Source organism: Endocarpon pusillum, assembly GCF_000464535.1.
Source record: "Endocarpon pusillum Z07020 unplaced genomic scaffold scaffold1122, whole genome shotgun sequence".
NCBI lineage: Eukaryota > Fungi > Ascomycota > Eurotiomycetes > Verrucariales > Verrucariaceae > Endocarpon > Endocarpon pusillum.
Genome location: NW_006913633.1, coordinates 179,903 through 196,556, shown reverse-complemented (window position 1 = coordinate 196,556; position 16,654 = coordinate 179,903). Strand labels below are relative to the sequence as shown.

At 48.5% G+C, this 16,654-nt stretch overlaps 7 protein-coding genes across 7 annotated transcripts; 5 read left to right on the top strand and 2 right to left on the bottom strand.

The window, feature by feature from the left end:
- Nucleotides 1-447: 447 nt before the first annotated feature.
- On the top strand, nucleotides 448-978 carry EPUS_05185 (uncharacterized protein; the record flags this gene model as incomplete). The annotated part of the gene is made up of 2 exons (XM_007789562.1): nucleotides 448-573; nucleotides 652-978. The coding sequence occupies 2 exons, from the start codon at nucleotides 448-450 to the stop codon at nucleotides 976-978; spliced, it is 453 nt and encodes a 150-aa protein (XP_007787752.1).
- A 764-nt stretch (nucleotides 979-1,742) lies between these two features.
- EPUS_05184 (uncharacterized protein) lies at nucleotides 1,743-2,501 on the top strand (the record flags this gene model as incomplete). The annotated part of the gene is made up of 1 exon (XM_007789561.1): nucleotides 1,743-2,501. One exon carries the CDS (start codon nucleotides 1,743-1,745, stop codon nucleotides 2,499-2,501), a length of 759 nt encoding a protein of 252 aa, XP_007787751.1.
- An 838-nt stretch (nucleotides 2,502-3,339) lies between these two features.
- Nucleotides 3,340-4,253, top strand: EPUS_05183 (uncharacterized protein; the record flags this gene model as incomplete). Its single annotated transcript, XM_007789560.1, has 3 exons — nucleotides 3,340-3,651; nucleotides 3,774-4,184; nucleotides 4,236-4,253. The coding sequence occupies 3 exons, from the start codon at nucleotides 3,340-3,342 to the stop codon at nucleotides 4,251-4,253; spliced, it is 741 nt and encodes a 246-aa protein (XP_007787750.1).
- A 249-nt stretch (nucleotides 4,254-4,502) lies between these two features.
- EPUS_05182 (uncharacterized protein) lies at nucleotides 4,503-5,465 on the bottom strand (the record flags this gene model as incomplete). The annotated part of the gene is made up of 1 exon (XM_007789559.1): nucleotides 4,503-5,465. The coding sequence occupies one exon, from the start codon at nucleotides 5,463-5,465 to the stop codon at nucleotides 4,503-4,505; it is 963 nt and encodes a 320-aa protein (XP_007787749.1).
- Nucleotides 5,466-5,999: 534 nt separating this feature from the next.
- On the bottom strand, nucleotides 6,000-8,027 carry EPUS_05181 (uncharacterized protein; the record flags this gene model as incomplete). Its single annotated transcript, XM_007789558.1, has 1 exon — nucleotides 6,000-8,027. The coding sequence occupies one exon, from the start codon at nucleotides 8,025-8,027 to the stop codon at nucleotides 6,000-6,002; it is 2,028 nt and encodes a 675-aa protein (XP_007787748.1).
- A 2,058-nt stretch (nucleotides 8,028-10,085) lies between these two features.
- On the top strand, nucleotides 10,086-10,472 carry EPUS_05180 (uncharacterized protein; the record flags this gene model as incomplete). The annotated part of the gene is made up of 1 exon (XM_007789557.1): nucleotides 10,086-10,472. The coding sequence occupies one exon, from the start codon at nucleotides 10,086-10,088 to the stop codon at nucleotides 10,470-10,472; it is 387 nt and encodes a 128-aa protein (XP_007787747.1).
- A 2,771-nt stretch (nucleotides 10,473-13,243) lies between these two features.
- EPUS_05179 (uncharacterized protein) lies at nucleotides 13,244-15,882 on the top strand (the record flags this gene model as incomplete). The annotated part of the gene is made up of 5 exons (XM_007789556.1): nucleotides 13,244-13,447; nucleotides 13,498-13,523; nucleotides 13,575-13,809; nucleotides 13,862-14,251; nucleotides 14,302-15,882. 5 exons carry the CDS (start codon nucleotides 13,244-13,246, stop codon nucleotides 15,880-15,882), a joined length of 2,436 nt encoding a protein of 811 aa, XP_007787746.1.
- Nucleotides 15,883-16,654: the final 772 nt, after the last annotated feature.

Below are 16,654 nucleotides of genomic sequence, written 5' to 3'. Positions count from 1 at the left end.
ATTACAAAGAAGAATAGCTACGCCATCCCTCAGATCGACGAGACCATGAGTCTTCTTAGAAAAGCTATGGTCTTCTCCAAGCTGGATATTTGACAGGCATATTACCGGATTCGTTTGGCGACTAAGAAGGACTGCGAACTTACCACGTTTAGCACTGCGTATGGCAACTACTGATATAGGGTACTGTTGTTCGGATTAATCTCTGCGCTAGCGACGTTCCAACGCTTCATGAACGAGAAATTTATGAAGGTGCTTGGAAAATTCGTTGTGCTGTACCTAGATGACATCTTGATCTTCAGCTAATCGAGAAAAGAACACAAGCAACACGTACGAGAGGTCTTACAGATTCTCCGCGAAAGTGATATTCAGGCTGACATCAAGAAAAGCGAGTTCTATACATAGTCAGTGAAGTATCTCAGGTTGATCGTGACTCCAGAGGGCATTCAGATGGATCCAGAGCGCGTACGAGTCATTCGGGAGTGGGAGAAACCCAACCCAGGAGATGTCCGCGCGGTACGGAGATTCCTGGGGTTTGTCAACTTCTATCGACGATTCTGCTTAGGATTCAGCAAGGTAGCAAGGCTGCTGAATGACCTGTTAAAGAAGGATGCGGGGCGCACCTAGGATGACCGCTGTACTGAGGCGTTCCAGGCCCTGAAGGACCTCGTTTCGAAGGAGCCAGTCCTCGCTCATTTCGACCCTGAGAAGGAGACGGTTGTGGAGTGCAACGCGAGCGACCCGCAACAAGGGGAGGATGGAGAACTCCATCCTGTGGCATTCTTCTCAACAAGTATGGCACCAGCAGAGCGTAATTACGCGATTTACGACAAGGAACTGCTGGCTATTGTCCGTTGTTTCGAGGAATGGTCGCCGGAGCTACGCTCGCTAGGAGAGGATCCTGTCCAAATACTCACAGATCACAAGGCTCTGGAGTATTTCATGTCAACGAAGAAGCTGACACGTCGGCAAGCACGCTAGGCGGAGTTGTTATCTCAATACAACTTCAAGATCAGATATCGCCCAGGAGCTGCCAACAGAAAAGCTGACGCATTGACTCAAAGGGAAACTGAGATCCCAAGAGCGAAGGAGGATCCTAATCTGCATCAGACCCTTCTGCAATCAGACATGCTGTCTGAGGAGGTGAAAGACGACCTGAAGAAGTGGAAATGAGCCAGAATTAGGTTTATCAACAAAGCCTACAGGAGCATTGAACTGGCAGCCTGCAGAGGGAGAGACCGTACGAGAAATGGATTTGGGAGGAGATGGTGCAGAAGATGATGACTTTGATGCAGTTCAAGATAGAGACTAGATTAGAACTGCCGTACGAGGAAGTAGTTAGCAATAGGAAGATGGGGGTAGCGAGGTCTCTGTGTGGAGTTTTGAATTCTGACTTCTAAGGTCTGAAAATTTGATGTGACCTTAAGCCCGTAACAGTCCGCCGTACACCGGGTGAGCAAGAGCGGCAGCACCCTTGTAGTAGACCCCGGTAGTGAGCTCGGGCGCAGGTGTGATGTGAATATCTCGTAGACAACTCGTAACATGGACTGTGATTTGGAAAATGCCAAGCCATTCTGGACTCGAAATTGAGTTCTGACAGTTCCGCTGGATTTCTCTGCTAGTTAGTTAGTACGTATAAGAGTCCTCCTTCGAGGACAACAAACTTGAACGCTCCTTGCAAATAGTAATGTTTTCGAGTCTATGATGCTGCTCATACATTTTCTAGTTCACAGGTGCTATCTGCCATGCGACTAGCTCATCTGCGACTACCTGCGCTGACTTCGTACCATCATGCTGCAAACATTCAAGAAGTTCTACTACAAAGGTATTTTCAGGCCAAAGACCGTGTGCACAAGTCGAAATCCTCAGGCCTTCAAGATTCTCGTACTATACAACTGCCAGATCCTACGGTCATCACTGCCGAATTCCAACCAGTCTATACGTTTGGTAGAAGGCAGCTCAATAGAGTGGGCGAGCAGCAACGGCGGTTCCTGGAGGGCAATGGCAGAGCCACGGTCGTAGAGGCACAAAGAGGAGGCCAGGTGACATATCACGGGCCGGGACAGCTTGTTGCTTATCCAATAATCGATCTTCGGCGGCATAAGATCACTCCACGAAATTACATTCACCTGCTCGAAGACACAGTCATTGCGGTTTGCACGAGCTTTGGCGTTCCTGCTGTCGAAACCACTGAGGACCCGGGTGTCTGGGCAAAAGGAGGCCAACACAAGATCTGTGCTATTGGAGTTCAGGTTCGAAGAGGCATTACATCACACGGCATTGGGCTCAATGTTACTGATCGTGAGGATTTCCTCAGCTGGGGCTTCAGTCGAATCGTTGCATGTGGTCTTGAGGGCAAGCATGTCACGTGGCTCAGTGCAGAGCAAGCCCACGGCGCTGAAAGTATCCGCGTTGAGGATGTGGCCCCGGCATTTGTCAAGACTTTAGCAGAACGTCTTGGGGGCATTGACGAGATCTATCAGACCTCTGAGCAAGATCTGTAAACCCAAGAAGATGGCTCTGGTGCTTCATGAGCGGAAGCTTACATCTGACGTGCTGTTCAGTAAACTGGGCGAGTTTCCCATGTTCTTAATCCTCTATGGTGAATTTTCCCATAGACCCTGCGAATTTTGGGCTTCTGGAAATACCTCACTATGAACATTCTATTCACTTGAAATCATTTTATAGCATGGACAGAGCCCCATTCCAACGAGGTACATTACTCGAGCTTTTCATCAGACACATTTCACATCTGCTGTTGGCATCCCAATATCCGCTGGGCAACTGACTTGGGCTGTGAAAGTGAAGCATATTTCATAACTGAGTCCACTCTTTACCATCTACTTCTTGCTCCTTCATAGCGGGCTGGATGTATGTGCTGCCTGCTCGATAAAAAAGGCAGTCTGCAGCGTGTCTTCCTCTATTTGATTATACACATCGAATAATCGCTCAAGCACAGCTGACAGAAGGCCTGCGTGCTTGCATGAGTTTCCGAGAAAGCATTCCGAATCTCACCATTCTATTGGCGTACATCCTTTGCTTTGGCCTGTGGTGGCACGAACGCTTCTTGGATTGTTTGCTCTGTTCAGATCTGATCCGGAACATGTGTTCTCTTGATTGACCGCTCTTTAGAGAAGCAACGAAAAGGCAGCATTCATTTTCTGGCCTGTCCACATGCACGCTTCCGTTTGCTGCCAACGCCCCGCTGTTCCTTGAACTCTTTGCCCAGCCTACCCAACTGTAATCCTTGCTTCAGTCTTCCTTATCACTTCTGCTATCACTTCCTGCAACCAGTTCTTCCTGTTCACCTTCATACCTCTTCTTCCCTTGATACAAGACACCATGGAAGACATTCTCGAATGCATCCTGGGCTACCGCACCCTCTCCGCCTCAAAAGCCCGCAAACTCCACCACCTCTCCCAAACACCCCCCGAATACTGGACAGCCAAAGAACGTATGCTAAGCGGCAAAGCCCGTACCCGCTGGCTACGTGAAGAAAGAAAACGTGCCTCTCGAGGCGGCAGCCCAGCCATCCTCGACCGCATCTGGCCCACAGGACCGTACTGGCCCAACGGCGGCGTCCTTGTAGGCGGCGACAAGAGAAGGAAAGAGTTCAGAGAGGCAGTAGGGAGGATGAGATATCGTGACCAAGCGGTGAGTAGAATTTTCTTCTTGTCCATCCTCTCATTACGCCACATCCAACAAGATCCACACCCACACCAAAAAAACCGAGCTAAAAAGCGCATAAATTCATAAATCTAAACCCCTTATCACAGCGCGCCGAAGCCCACGCCCAAATCTACAATGTCCACCCGCTCGACATCTACGGCCTCCCCCGCTCGCATCTGCAAGCCCTCCTCTCCGAAGGCGACTGGACGCGCTTCGAACCCAACCAGATCCTCAATGACCGCTGCCGGGCCCGGAAAGACCGCAACAAGCACTTCTTCCGCCATATCGGGCGCGCGGAACCACGATTCGATGACAGCGAGTTGTTGAGGAACGGACGCTTTGGGGAGATGGCCGGGGCGGAGACGGAGGAGGATCGGTATAGGAAGTTTGGGTGGGACAGGTTGTGGGATGTGCCGGTTTATGGGCCGGGGAAGGAGAATTGGGATGCGGATTCGAGGCCTAGGGTCTGGGAGGTGGGGAATGGGCTTGGGAGGAGGAGGGGTGAGCGGAGCAGGTGGGTCGGTGATGGAGGGCCGCCGCCCTTTTGGGGGTAGTGCTAATTACGGAAGGAGAGGGGACCGGAGTGAAGTGTGTAAGTGTTTGTGATAGTTATGGATAGTAGTGCTTAGTGTAAGTCAGGGTGGCATCGCTTGTCTGTCAAACTGGTAGTGATGCGAATACATTCCAACTATCTCTAAACCTACTGACCCTCCCTCGGTTTCCTGCATAGCAATGAATAAACATATCCTTTGGGAAATTCAGCTCATTCCTGTAGCCTCCCTTTCCCCATGGTTACCACCACTTCCGAGCCAGATAACCAACCCTCTTCCATCCGATCAAATCTCCAGCGGCTCGCTCTTCACCATCACGTCCGTGTTCGGCCCAGTGATCATCCAGTCCATATCAGATAAAGGCTCGGCTTTGATCTGCACAGTACCGATATTGCTGCCAGCAGAACCACCGAGCACATTTTGCTGCCCTGATGCAAAACCGGTCATGAAGTTGCGGCGACGAGTGGTGCCGGTGTCTGCAGAGCCTGTGATAGTAGGTCCTTGGGACCGAGGAGAGACTTCCAGGTCGGCCAACGAAACTGTCGACTGAGGAGCTGGAAGGGGATGTGATTGACGAAGAGCAGGATCGAGAGGCTGGCTCGTCAGGGTAGTTGCTCTCGATACTTGGTTCTGAAGAAAAGTCTCGTTGCTGGGCGCATGCGGGAGGACGTGCCAGATATCAGGGTTGATGGTGGAGTTTTTATTGGTAGGCTCGGGCTCTTGCTTTATCCTGGTGGCAGACGGTGCTTCGCTGACGGCAATCCGTTCGTTCGGAAAGAGACCAGGTTCCTGTTTGATGTGAACTTCAGGAGAGGATGGTTCTGGATCTGTCTCGCTCTTGATGCGTATGCTACCACCAACACATTCTCGTTTAACTCTTACACCTGTACCAGCTAGTCCGGGCTCGCTTTTCGGAAACACTGGAGCATCTTTCTGATCATCCGTGTCTTCTTCGAAACCTCTCTTCTTCCCCTTCTTGCCTACCTCCTTCCTCTCCTTCCCCTCCTTCCCCTCCTTACCATCTTTCTTACTTGTCCTAGGCGCTCTCGGCTGGGTGACTGCTCCTTCCATGTGTTGCTTGAAACGACTATACCGCATTCTTGCCGCATGGCCGTTCGTGATCTCCAGACTGCCAGCCACAAGGTTCCAATCAATAGCCTTAAGGTCGAGTTGCTTGATGATGGTGTAGAGAAACTTAGCGGTTTGCCCATCTGGAGAGAGAGTCTTGTTGCGGCGGAGGGAGGCCATGACCTTTGACTCAGTGGATGAGTATGCTGTAGATCTCGAGTTGGATTCAGAAGTTGTAACCAAGCTGCAGATGATCTGGTCTGTGGATGCTGTAGGCACTTGCCCAAGACTAATTGTACTCTGGCCTTGCTTTTGAACAGAAATAATAGACCTGGTGAAATTGGATACAGCGTCTGTGAGATATATGTGCAGAGGAAGTGATCCATGGGCTGGCCTCACCAGCTGTCACCTTTGATGCGGCATCCAAGCTAGTCCTTTGTTTCCCTTGCACACTTGCACCTCTGGATTCTGTTTTGTGGTTACTGCCGTCCGTCCTTGTCCTGTACCAATACGTAGGCAAGCTACATCGTCTTTGTGAAGGAGCTCCATTTTCGATAATCTTGGGGTGAATTATGAACCGCTGTCCACAGGCCGTTTTGCGGTAGCTAGGATGCAAAGATATGGTACGTCAATGCATCATAGCCAACAGGAAGCGGTTGTCCGTGCACCTTGCCAAATAACGAGAAAGGTGTCATCTTTCGTAGCCATGCATGGTCACAGCTTGCTATCCATTGATAAAGCCCCTGACATTACAGGCTCAATTTGCAGAGCATTGTCGTTCTGGAGAACCAGCTCCCTGCCTCCTCTTGAGCTCCACCATGCTACACAGAGCGCGGCTCTTTCAACGTCCATCTCACCACTACTCATCGCTTCCCAAAAACGATCTTGACATGCCCTGCGCATCTCTTCCTCCTCGATCTGAGCCACGAGTGAGGCTGTCATTGGAAGCCATTCTTCGAGAAGAGCAGGATGAAGGAAGCATAGGCTGTCTGTCATAGCCATAACGAACACAGCCTGCTCGGAAAGAGGAATCTCTTGGTTGATCGGTTGAGGCTTGAGTATCGCTTGTGGCAACGGTGTAGTTGGCGCCCGTTCAGCCCTCCCAAATATAGTCTCCAAGATGATGGATGGGAGCAGTGGTTGTGATTGAGCGAGAGCAGATGGCGGTGTGGATATTCTGACAATTGTTTTGAAGGCTAACCTGAACTGGCGTGGTGAAAGGCTGTCTGGAAAGCAGTTGAACAGTGCATCCAGGTAGAATGGTAGCTGTCGAGCCGTCAATTCCGTGTTGTTTGGTGAAGCCAGAACAGAGAGCGCTACGCTATGGGCGGCTTCAAAGATTTCCATCAAGACCTTACTACCCCCTGTGACAAGATACGGCATAGCGCCGGCAAGAACTATATCCTCGTTGGTCTTAGGAACAAGGCTCGGCGTAAAATGCTCAGCAGTATTGAAAAAGAAAAGGTCCAGACAACGATCAGCAGGATGAGATGGTATTAGTCCTTTTGCGACTGGCTTTATGCTTTGAATCAAATTTTCAGCTTGCTCTGGATATTGAGTAAGAACGTCTATAGCCGCCATGTTGACAAAGACATACTGAGACGAGGATATCTGTCCAAGACGCGATGAGATAAAAGATAGATTTCGAAGGATGAGTAAGCATTGCATTGCGAGGAAAGGAGCTTTCGAGTCGGAGGCAAGGACCGGGTCCGAGAGCAATCTACCCATAAGGGCTCTCAAAATAATCACAACCGCAAACAATGACAATCGCAAGAGATGCCACAGGGTTGGTAAAGTGGTTTTTCTGGATTCTGCATCAAGGTATTCGAGCTCTTCCGAAACGTCGATTTCTGAGAGCTTGTTTTGACGCCACGAAAGCCACAGTGTTCTCGCAAACTCCGCAACGCAGTCCATCGTGGGTACTAAAAGGACCGATTTGTGTACACTCCTGATAGCATAAGCCATTAGGCGTGACATAGACCCTAATGAAGCTACTAGAGGTCGTTGTTGCATTTCCCGGATGTGATGATATGTGTTTGATCTTGCGGACCAGTTGAACTTCCTGTCCGTGACTTCTATCACCTCGCTATCGATTGCACCCAGCCAGTACCCATGTTCAAGGCCTTCTGGTGAAGAGAATGTCGTTTCTATCAGGAGGGGCAGGATAAGATCATGGTTGAATTGTGCTTGGTTGTGCGCGGATAACAGTCCGAAACTATGAACGAGTACAAAAGCAATGGCGAACTTTCCGATGTTTTCACTTCTGTGGTTGAGCTCCAAGGCAAGGTTCGTGGCGGTCAGCAGGGCAGACTCCAGCCTGGAGCGAAGATGTTGTGGTAGACTCTGCTTTTGCTTCTCTTCGAACCCGAGAAGAATGGCCCCTAATATAAGAGTGTGCCGCCATCTAGGTGACTTGTCATCTGCGCCTTTCACAACTGCTGTTGCCCAGCACGCCTTCTCCATCAGCGGTGCTGGTGAATAACCAAACCGTGCGTCAGAAGCAGATCGCTCAGATAGCTGTACTGCCGCAGTATAGAAAACATTGAAGATGCGCGTGCACGCGCGTAGATCCTGAATTCCATCCCAGAGGCTTGAAGCAGAAAGAAGTTGCGATGTTATCAGGGTAATGTTGAGAGGATTTGTGAGGGATACTAACAGCCCCGTGGCAGTGGGCAGGAGCCTGCTAGACAAGTCAGTACTTGGTGCAGCGAAGTTCGATAGCCGTTTCGAACCTCGAAGCATCACTATCATGGGACGAGGTCTGCAAAGATCGCAGAAACACAGCTAGAGAACTGTCCATCCAGCTCAGCCTGAAAGCATGATCTTCGGATAATTTTTCTTCACCAGTTCACCATTTGCTTACGGAGTATGTCCAGGGCAAGCATGTATGACAAGATGCTGGTTGGTCTTCAACCGAACCGAGGCTCTCACTCAAGAAACCTCCCTTGCGGCGTTTCTTGGCATGGACGCTTTTCACAATTGCTCGTCACATAAACAAAGACCAACAACTACCCAGCTGTGATTGCTGGGGCATAAATTATATCAGAAGCTCGCGATTGCGATCCAGACACTCAATCGAGGTCGCAAAGAACTCCCACCACTGAAGTTCTTACTTACTCTCATCCAGGGACAATTCAAGTGTCTGCCAAGCCGGTGGAGCTCGCCGTACTAAGTATTGGCGGACTTCTCAGAGCAGGCGGATTGACACACAATTTTCTGATCACTCTGTCCATGGAACACTGCGTTTACTGACCATGGGAATACAATTTTGCGATGACTGTGGAAACATTCTTGATGAAATAACAAATGACCACGTGAAGTGTGACATATGCGGGAGGCTTTGCAAGAGTCGGGCTGTTCCATCCGTTGCTCCCACAAACTATCATTCTAATCCTGGATATAGACAATATTTCCTCGCAGGCGACAATTTCCAAGAGCAACAAGTTCCCATCTGCACTTCGCACCAAACTCAAATCCACGACCCAGAACATCACTTCGAAAGACCTCGAAAACACCCGAAGAATTGCCAGAGAATGTCCAATATGCCATGCAAAGGAGATGACCTGGTCTGAGGCGCAATTGAGAAGCGCTGATGAGGGTAGCACGATCTTCTACCGATGTCCAGACTGTGGGCACATGTAAGCCAGCTAACTCATTGAACATCCAAATGCTGACCCTGGATACGCGTAGGGATCAGGAGAACAACTAGGACTCGTGCATGCAAAGCGAGGCAGCCGTGCAAGGGTAGTTTCTCGCTTGCTAAGAGGACTCCTCAAAGAGCAACTATACCACTCCGTTGGCATTCGCAGAGGCTTGAACAGCTGGTTTGGATTCGGAAAAATATTAGCAGGACAGATTCAGATTTGCACCACCAACCATAATTGTGTACTAAAAGTCTTAGCTATTTCAGGCTTCCAGTTGAAGATCTACATCTTCTTACATCCACATATTTGCGAAGAAAATCTCAATAGAATAGAAGGTCAAGGTCAAACTTATCAAACTTTGTATGATCTCATTATATGGCACATTGATACTGCCGTGTGTGTAAGACTTTTCATGTATTAGTGAAACGGCGGCAAAAATTGGTATTTGTGACCGCTGATTCCTTTTCTTTTACCTTACCGTAATCCAAGCGTCTGGCCGCCTCCCCAGAAATTTTTAGGGCCTTGCGGTAAGCGACCAATGCATGTAACAACCCAAACACACATTCCCCAGCGGTTATTCTAGTCAGATCCTCTGAAGTTGTCTTTGTATGAGACTCGGTTCCCTCCTAGCCAGCGTTTCGCCCTCCCCTTTCGAGACTGGGCGTATACTTGCTTCCCAGCTGAACCCGGGCCTCCAGCTATCGACGCACCACCAATGCAACTCTGCCCTGTCTCACCCGTTGTTAGGTGCCGCTGTGCCCCTTCCTCTCATCCCTTGTGCTTGAAAACAATTGTTTTTAGATCAAAATAAAAATGAGTCGCTCTATACTTTACAATGCATTGGTGTGGACAAATTCCTCAAATATGGACTTGACCAACGCGCATGGCGTGTATACTTACTTGCGTTGCGTTTCAAGAGGTGTGACGTCTTCGAAGAGTCTTACGTTTCAAGCTGTATTACTCCGTATGTCAGTGTGTGCTTACTCACTTCTGACTGTAATGAGTTTGGACCCTCGAAACATTAACAGTCGCAGTCTCAGGCCTCACATTTAACATTTCTACTCAATACATACTTACCAGCACAGAATCGGATTATCATGTTTTCTTTTTCGCTCTGCTTCGGTTTGCTATTTTGCTTCAGACCCATTGATATGTGATGCCTACTGATAACGTGGATATCAATCCATTCGTAATGCGCCACACAGCTCCCAACTCGGAAACATTCTTGGAGAACCTTCACCACCAGACGGAATTGAGAGATGCGAGGACTGGCCACAACTCTCGGATGAGGCTGAAAAGAGAGTCAGAAGGCGACTTGTGTGTTCCCGACCCGGAGAAAGTGCGGTATTGGGATTCTTTTGACGAAGACCCTTCTGACGAATGTTCTTCTGGTGGGGATTCTTCCGACGAGGGTTCTGCGGATTCTTCGGATTCTTCGGATTGGGATTATTCTGAGGGGAATTCTTCTAATGAAGACTTTTCTGACGAGGATTCTTCTTCCGAGGCGGATTTATCCGAGACGGATTGTGATACCAACATGTAAGTTTCCAGCTTTCCTACGGCTACGGAGAACAATTTCTATGACAGGCACTGATCACAGAGTGCTGCAGATATCACATGCGATGCAGCGACGACCATCATCAGAACGTGCTTGAACAACTCCGCCAGACTGCAGAGGGGCAGAGTGCAAGTCACTGCAGGGGAAAACAACACGCGGTCGAAAACAATGCCCCTACCACAACGGAATCACGAATTTCATCCTACTTGCATCTAGACCAAGCGATGTTTGATATCATGGAAATCTGCTGTGAACTGGTCATGGATTTGTCTTCTATGATAGAACTATGAAATCTAATCCTTATACACCATGGGAAACTGTCTGGATGATCAGTTTCTGTTATTTTTCAGTTGGAATAATCATTTCATCATGACGTCAGAGCTGCCTAGACACTGGTGTTGCATTTGGGGTGTTCACGTATTACTTTTAGCCTTGGGCTGCTTTCACGCAACCCTAAAGATCAAGGCCATGGTCTAAACACTGTATCAAGTTACAGAAAATCAAATTAGGGATGTGAAAATTAGGCGAGGCCTTGGAACATTTCTGGATTTTCCCAAGCTAGGACCCATCACTCCTATCAAACATGTTACAATGTCGGCAAATAAACCCCAAAGAGCCGCGTTGAAGGCTGTCGTCCTGCCGCCGCCCGCTCACACGGACTCACCTACTATCAGTACCTCACGCCAGAGTGAGTAGTTGTCGAAAAAGAACGAGAAGCCGTGTCTGCTTGCCCCAGTTTTGGTGCCTGTAAAGGCTGACCGGAGCACAACTATCCGATCAAACCTCGAGCGGCAGACCACCACCATTCCTCAAAAGGAAATCCTTTACTAGGCTAAACCGTATTTTGCAACGACCCAATTGGAACTCGAACCCAGGAGATCCGGACGTCCTAAGTTTTGTCGAGCATCAATGAACAGAGCAGAAGATTGAACAAGCATACACGTTGTGCGAAAAAGTGTTTTGAGAGGTGGAGAAATTGAAGTTGCAATGAGCAACCGAAGCTAATCTATCGCCTGCCAAGTAGCGCTGGCGCACGTGATAGACGTGATACAGTTTGCAGCTGGAAAGCCATGCTCAGCATGCTATTCCAGTATCAGTATCCAATCATCATCCCAATGCTCAACAGACGTTGCCACCCTTTTGATTGTCCGTAATTCCCCGCTGGTTAAGGCCAAGGCTTCGGTCGTACTCTCACCATTATTGGTTGAGCGTTGCTGACTACGTCAGCATCCCTAGTACGCTAATGCCGGCATAACCACACATTTTCGAGTTGATCAGAGCAACATGGGCGTGCAGATCTTGACGTAGAGGCCTCGCGTCGAGATGGTGTGATGGTTTTTACAACTGAGATATACCCTGCCAGAGGCTACCAACCGAGGAATGACTGGAAGTATGAGGAAGAAGCGCGCAGTGTTGCTCAAAAGTTGGTGATATTATTGGATTTTGTCTAACTACTAATAATACATCTGGTCTTTTCATTGCAATCGAATGTCAGACATGCAACACAGCATTTTCTGCTTATCTGTAAGTTAGGTGAAACTGTAATGCTGACATGTTCCACAGCGTTTGAACATTCTGTGCTGCGAGGTACAAATCATTAATTCAATGACAGCGCCATAATCCGCGAGATGTCAGCTGCAGCTACTCTGATCATGATGTTTTGGCAGGATGTTTTGGAATGTGATGGCAACCCCCCCCCCCCCAACTCGCACCAGAATTTGCTTGGCATTTTGAGTCTTAGTGCATATTTCTACTATTTTAACATCGCTGGTGCTGTTTGGAGAAAAAATTGATTGGAATAGGCAAATAAGCATTATATAACAAACACTGCTCGATTCTGGTCATTCGACCTCCCTCTGTATTGGTTTCGATGAGTGATCTGTAGAATGTCGGCAAGCTGAAATTAGTGGATTGAAAGTTTTGGTAGGCAAGGAGATATCGGCCCCAAAAGTGGTGCGAATGGGGGGGATGTAGTCTGTCGGGTACCTTATCTACCTCTGCAGGGGTAGTTCCTAAAAGAGCGTGGAAGATGACTAATCATCAAACAGGTATGACTAGTGTGTGGTTGCACAACTATCGTGATCCACAGCTGACACCTTTCCACAGCCATCGCCCCAGTATCCAATCAGTCATGTTGTCCTTGTTATCCCCTACTGCATGGCCGTCCAAGGACAACTTAGTTGTGTACTCTATCGCCAGGTCCAGCTTCCACATTCATATTGCAGCCGGCCCTAGCTGACTTTAGGCTCAAGGATCCTTTGCATGAGGCATTATCACATCACTGGAGCCCCATTATGTGGAAGTATTTGCATGATCCAATACTTTCCTTATCACGTGTAATCACATTTGATCTGGAATTTCTCGGGCCTAACAGTCTGAAATTGGCTGCAAACTTGGACATCACTTCGCCTCCCTGTCACCATCCCACCATTGGAATGCAACCTGTTGCACTGCCCCAATGCTGACCTGAGAAGCTCCTCGACCATGGAGGTGGGTGTAACAATTGGCCCTTGCTTATCGCTTATCATTGAACATATTTCATGCTACGAGGATAGTTGCTCGACAGTTGCTCGACATTTGCGCTGACACAATTGAGATATCTCTGCCCACCGCTCTCTGTGTGAAACTACGTTCCCCCCTCGTTTCTATCCGTTCCTCCCCTACTAATTTGTTCCTGCTGTACCCATACAACGCTGCCCACTTCTTAGCCCTCCAATTTCTCCATACATCAGAACAGCATTTGCTCCTCGTGAGATATGACGGAGGCAGCAGGTGTTCAATGCAATGGCGATGCCATCCGACGAATGAGTACAACTGGTGGTGGTGTCTATGCTCGGCAGAGGCCCGCGAGCTCTAGACCTCCAAGTCTCTCAAGGGGTAGCACCAAGTCGAAAGGATTCGATGATGATGATGATGGCCAGGATGAATATGTGGACGATCGTGACTTGAAGCAAAAGCAGGTAAGCCGTGCTTTCCATCTGATATTTTTTGCTTACTAACGCCTCTTAAGGCCTTTAAAGGTTGGTACCTATTATGGTGAATCATGATGTGGATACATGTTCTGCGCACTTCTGACACCCGGACCAGGCTTGCGTATCAATCCACCGGAGTCATATATGGTGACATTGGTACAAGCCCACTCTATGTTTATTCATCGACCTTTGTCAGCGATCCTACCTATGATGACATCCTCGGCGTACTCTCACTGATCATCTGGAGCATCACTTTAATGGTCACTGTCAAGTATGTTCTTATTGTGCTTCATGCAGACGACGACGGCGAGGGAGGTACTTTCGCTCTCTATTCGCTTCTCTCCCGCTCTGTAAGCGGTCACTCACCTCCACTTCAAAAGACAATCTGACCGGGCTTTGCAGGCAAATATCATTAAGCGCAATCCTCTAGAAGAAGCGACCGTGAAGATGGAGAGGGTTCTCTCCGCAGATTTGCCATTCGCTAACAAGAGCGCCCGGAACTTCATCGAGCGAAGCAGAATAGTTAAATTCCTTCTCAAAGTAACCGGCGTTTTTGGAGTTTCTCTGGTTATGTCTGATGGCATCCTCACACCTGCTCAATCTGTTCTTGGCGCAATCCAAGGCTTAAGGGCGGTGAGGCAAGATATCACAAGCTCGACTATCGTCGGCGTTTCTTGTGCCATTTTAGTTCTCCTCTTTCTAATGCAACCATTTGGCACAACAAAAATCGCCAGTTCCTTCGCCCCAATCGTCATAATTTGGCTCCTGCTTAACCTTGCATTTGGTATCTATGTAAGTGTTTAATTATCATTCAATGTGCTATGCTGCTGATCTCAAGTTAGAATCTTATTGTACACGATTCATCCGTTCTTAAAGCCTTTTCTCCATATTTTGCCGGCTGGTACCTTGTGCGCAACAAGACCGACGGTTGGAGTTCTCTAGGTGGCATTTTGCTTGCCTTTACAGGTGTTGAGGCTCTTTTTGCTGACCTTGGCGCCTTTACGAGACCTGCTATTCAGCTATCCTGGTTATGCTTTGCATGGCCCTGCCTTCTACTAGCATACATCGGCCAAGCAGCTTACATCAGTCGCAATCGGGATGCCTGGACTAACCCATTTTTCAACTCAGTACCACCGGGCATGTTCTATCCCAGCTTGGTAATTGCAATTCTCGCCGCTATCGTGGCAAGCCAAGCGATGATCACCGCCGTTTTCCAACTACTTTCACAGATCATGAAACTTTCGTACTTTCCACAGATCAAGCTCGTTCATACCTCCAAGATATTCCGGGGTCAACTTTATATTCCGTCTGCGAATTGGTTGATGATGGTGGGGACAATTATTGTGACTGCAGTATACAACAATACCACAAGACTGGGCCATGCATACGGTTTTTGTGTGATCCTTGTTACATTCATTACCACCACGATGGTCGCACTTGTCGCTCTGATCGTGTGGCGTCTCCATTTAATTGTGGTTATAACCGGCTACATTGTCTTTGCAGCTCTAGACGGACTCTACCTCTCGTCTTCGGCGACCAAAATCCCGGATGGTGCATGGTTTACTCTCGTCCTTGCCTTCGTTCTGTCGAGTGTTTTCATCCTCTGGCGCTTTGGAAAAGAACAACAGTGGCGTGCTGAAGCCTCAGATCGATTTCCATTAGGCCACATGCTCACGTCTCGAGATGAAACATCCAAAGATTTGCAGAGTCTTTGCTTCACCGCCCCATTTGGCGGCTCCTCAATCAGCTCTATCAATGGGATGGGTATATTCTTTGACAAGGCCGGTGCACAATCTACAACGCCCACCGCTTTTATCCATTTCTTGCAAAAGTTCCACACCACCTGCGAAGTGGCCATCTTTTTCCACCTGCGGCCCTTGCCAATTCCGTCTGTTCCAATTGAGGATCGTTATTCAGTAACGAGATGCTTTATTGGTACCCCAGGCGAGAAGAAGCTGCCAATGCAAAGTTGGTTCCGCCTCGTCATTCGCCATGGGTACACGGATGTGGTCGTTACTCGCGATCTGGGCGTGCTTGTGTTCGATCAAATCCGCAACTTCATAATACGTGAAGGTGTCGAAAAAGGTGGCAAAAATGCTGCCAGGACAATACATGACTCCTGCCAAGCCCAGCCAACCCGTGCCTGTACAACCGAATCTGCACAGCGCCACAACTCCATCAAACCATCCTCTGAGCAGATGCACATGTCAGAGAAGCTAGCCAACCTACAGAGAGCCTATGAGAACCAGGTGGTTTATATAGTGGGCAAAGAACAGATGCGTATTACTGAAGGTACCCCACTATTCCGCCGAATTGCTCTGAACGCTTTTCTCTGGCTCAGAGATAATACAAGAAGCAAGGTACAAGCACTGAATCTAGCGGTGGACAAACTGATCGAGGTTGGTTTTGTCAAGGAAGTGTGAGCTATGAAGAGTGATGTTGCACAATCCCAGAGATCTGGTAGGCTGGCAGGAAAATGGTTTGCCAGGGCAAAGGTATCTCATGTATCCGGAGGATAGAAATTTCAGTTCTCTAACTCTTACAGCGGATCCCAGCCCTGTTCATGCAGTAATCTTTCTGAATATGGTCAGGCTCAAGCCCACTGTGTAACTTTCTCCCCGCCACTTCTGTTAGGTACCTTCCATTGAACCTATCTGAAAGAAAAGTAAAACGACCCATCCCGACGGCAGCTAATAGGACTCTAACCTAACTCGTTACTTTAGTCTGACAATCCGTGGCACCATAATTGTCCTAACGTAAGTGGTGGTGGCTCTAGTGATCATCAGTAAGCCTATGAGAAAGGTGCTCCGTACCCCTTGCCATCTAGGCGAACAAGTGGTGCGACATGACCGTAGGCACGGAGCACAACCACTTATATCCTAAATAAAGACTCTGTGGAAAGCCTTAATGCTCCACCCTTCGCACCCTCTTTATCCAAGCATGGCCAGATTGATACTAGACGGTCCTCGCGCTCCAATAAATTTGACCCTTGATTTATTTCAAGAAACGTTCCATCATCTACGTCGCACCGGTGTCTATCCTTCTGTTAAGTAATACCCTACACTGTGTAGCAAGTATCTTTTAATGACGTAAAGTCACCAGTAGTAGCAAGTGCTGAGAATATCTCTGAACAACAACCAGAGTGTCATGACAAGTTGATGACTTAAGGGTCAAGGGTATCAGCCTGGAATTATT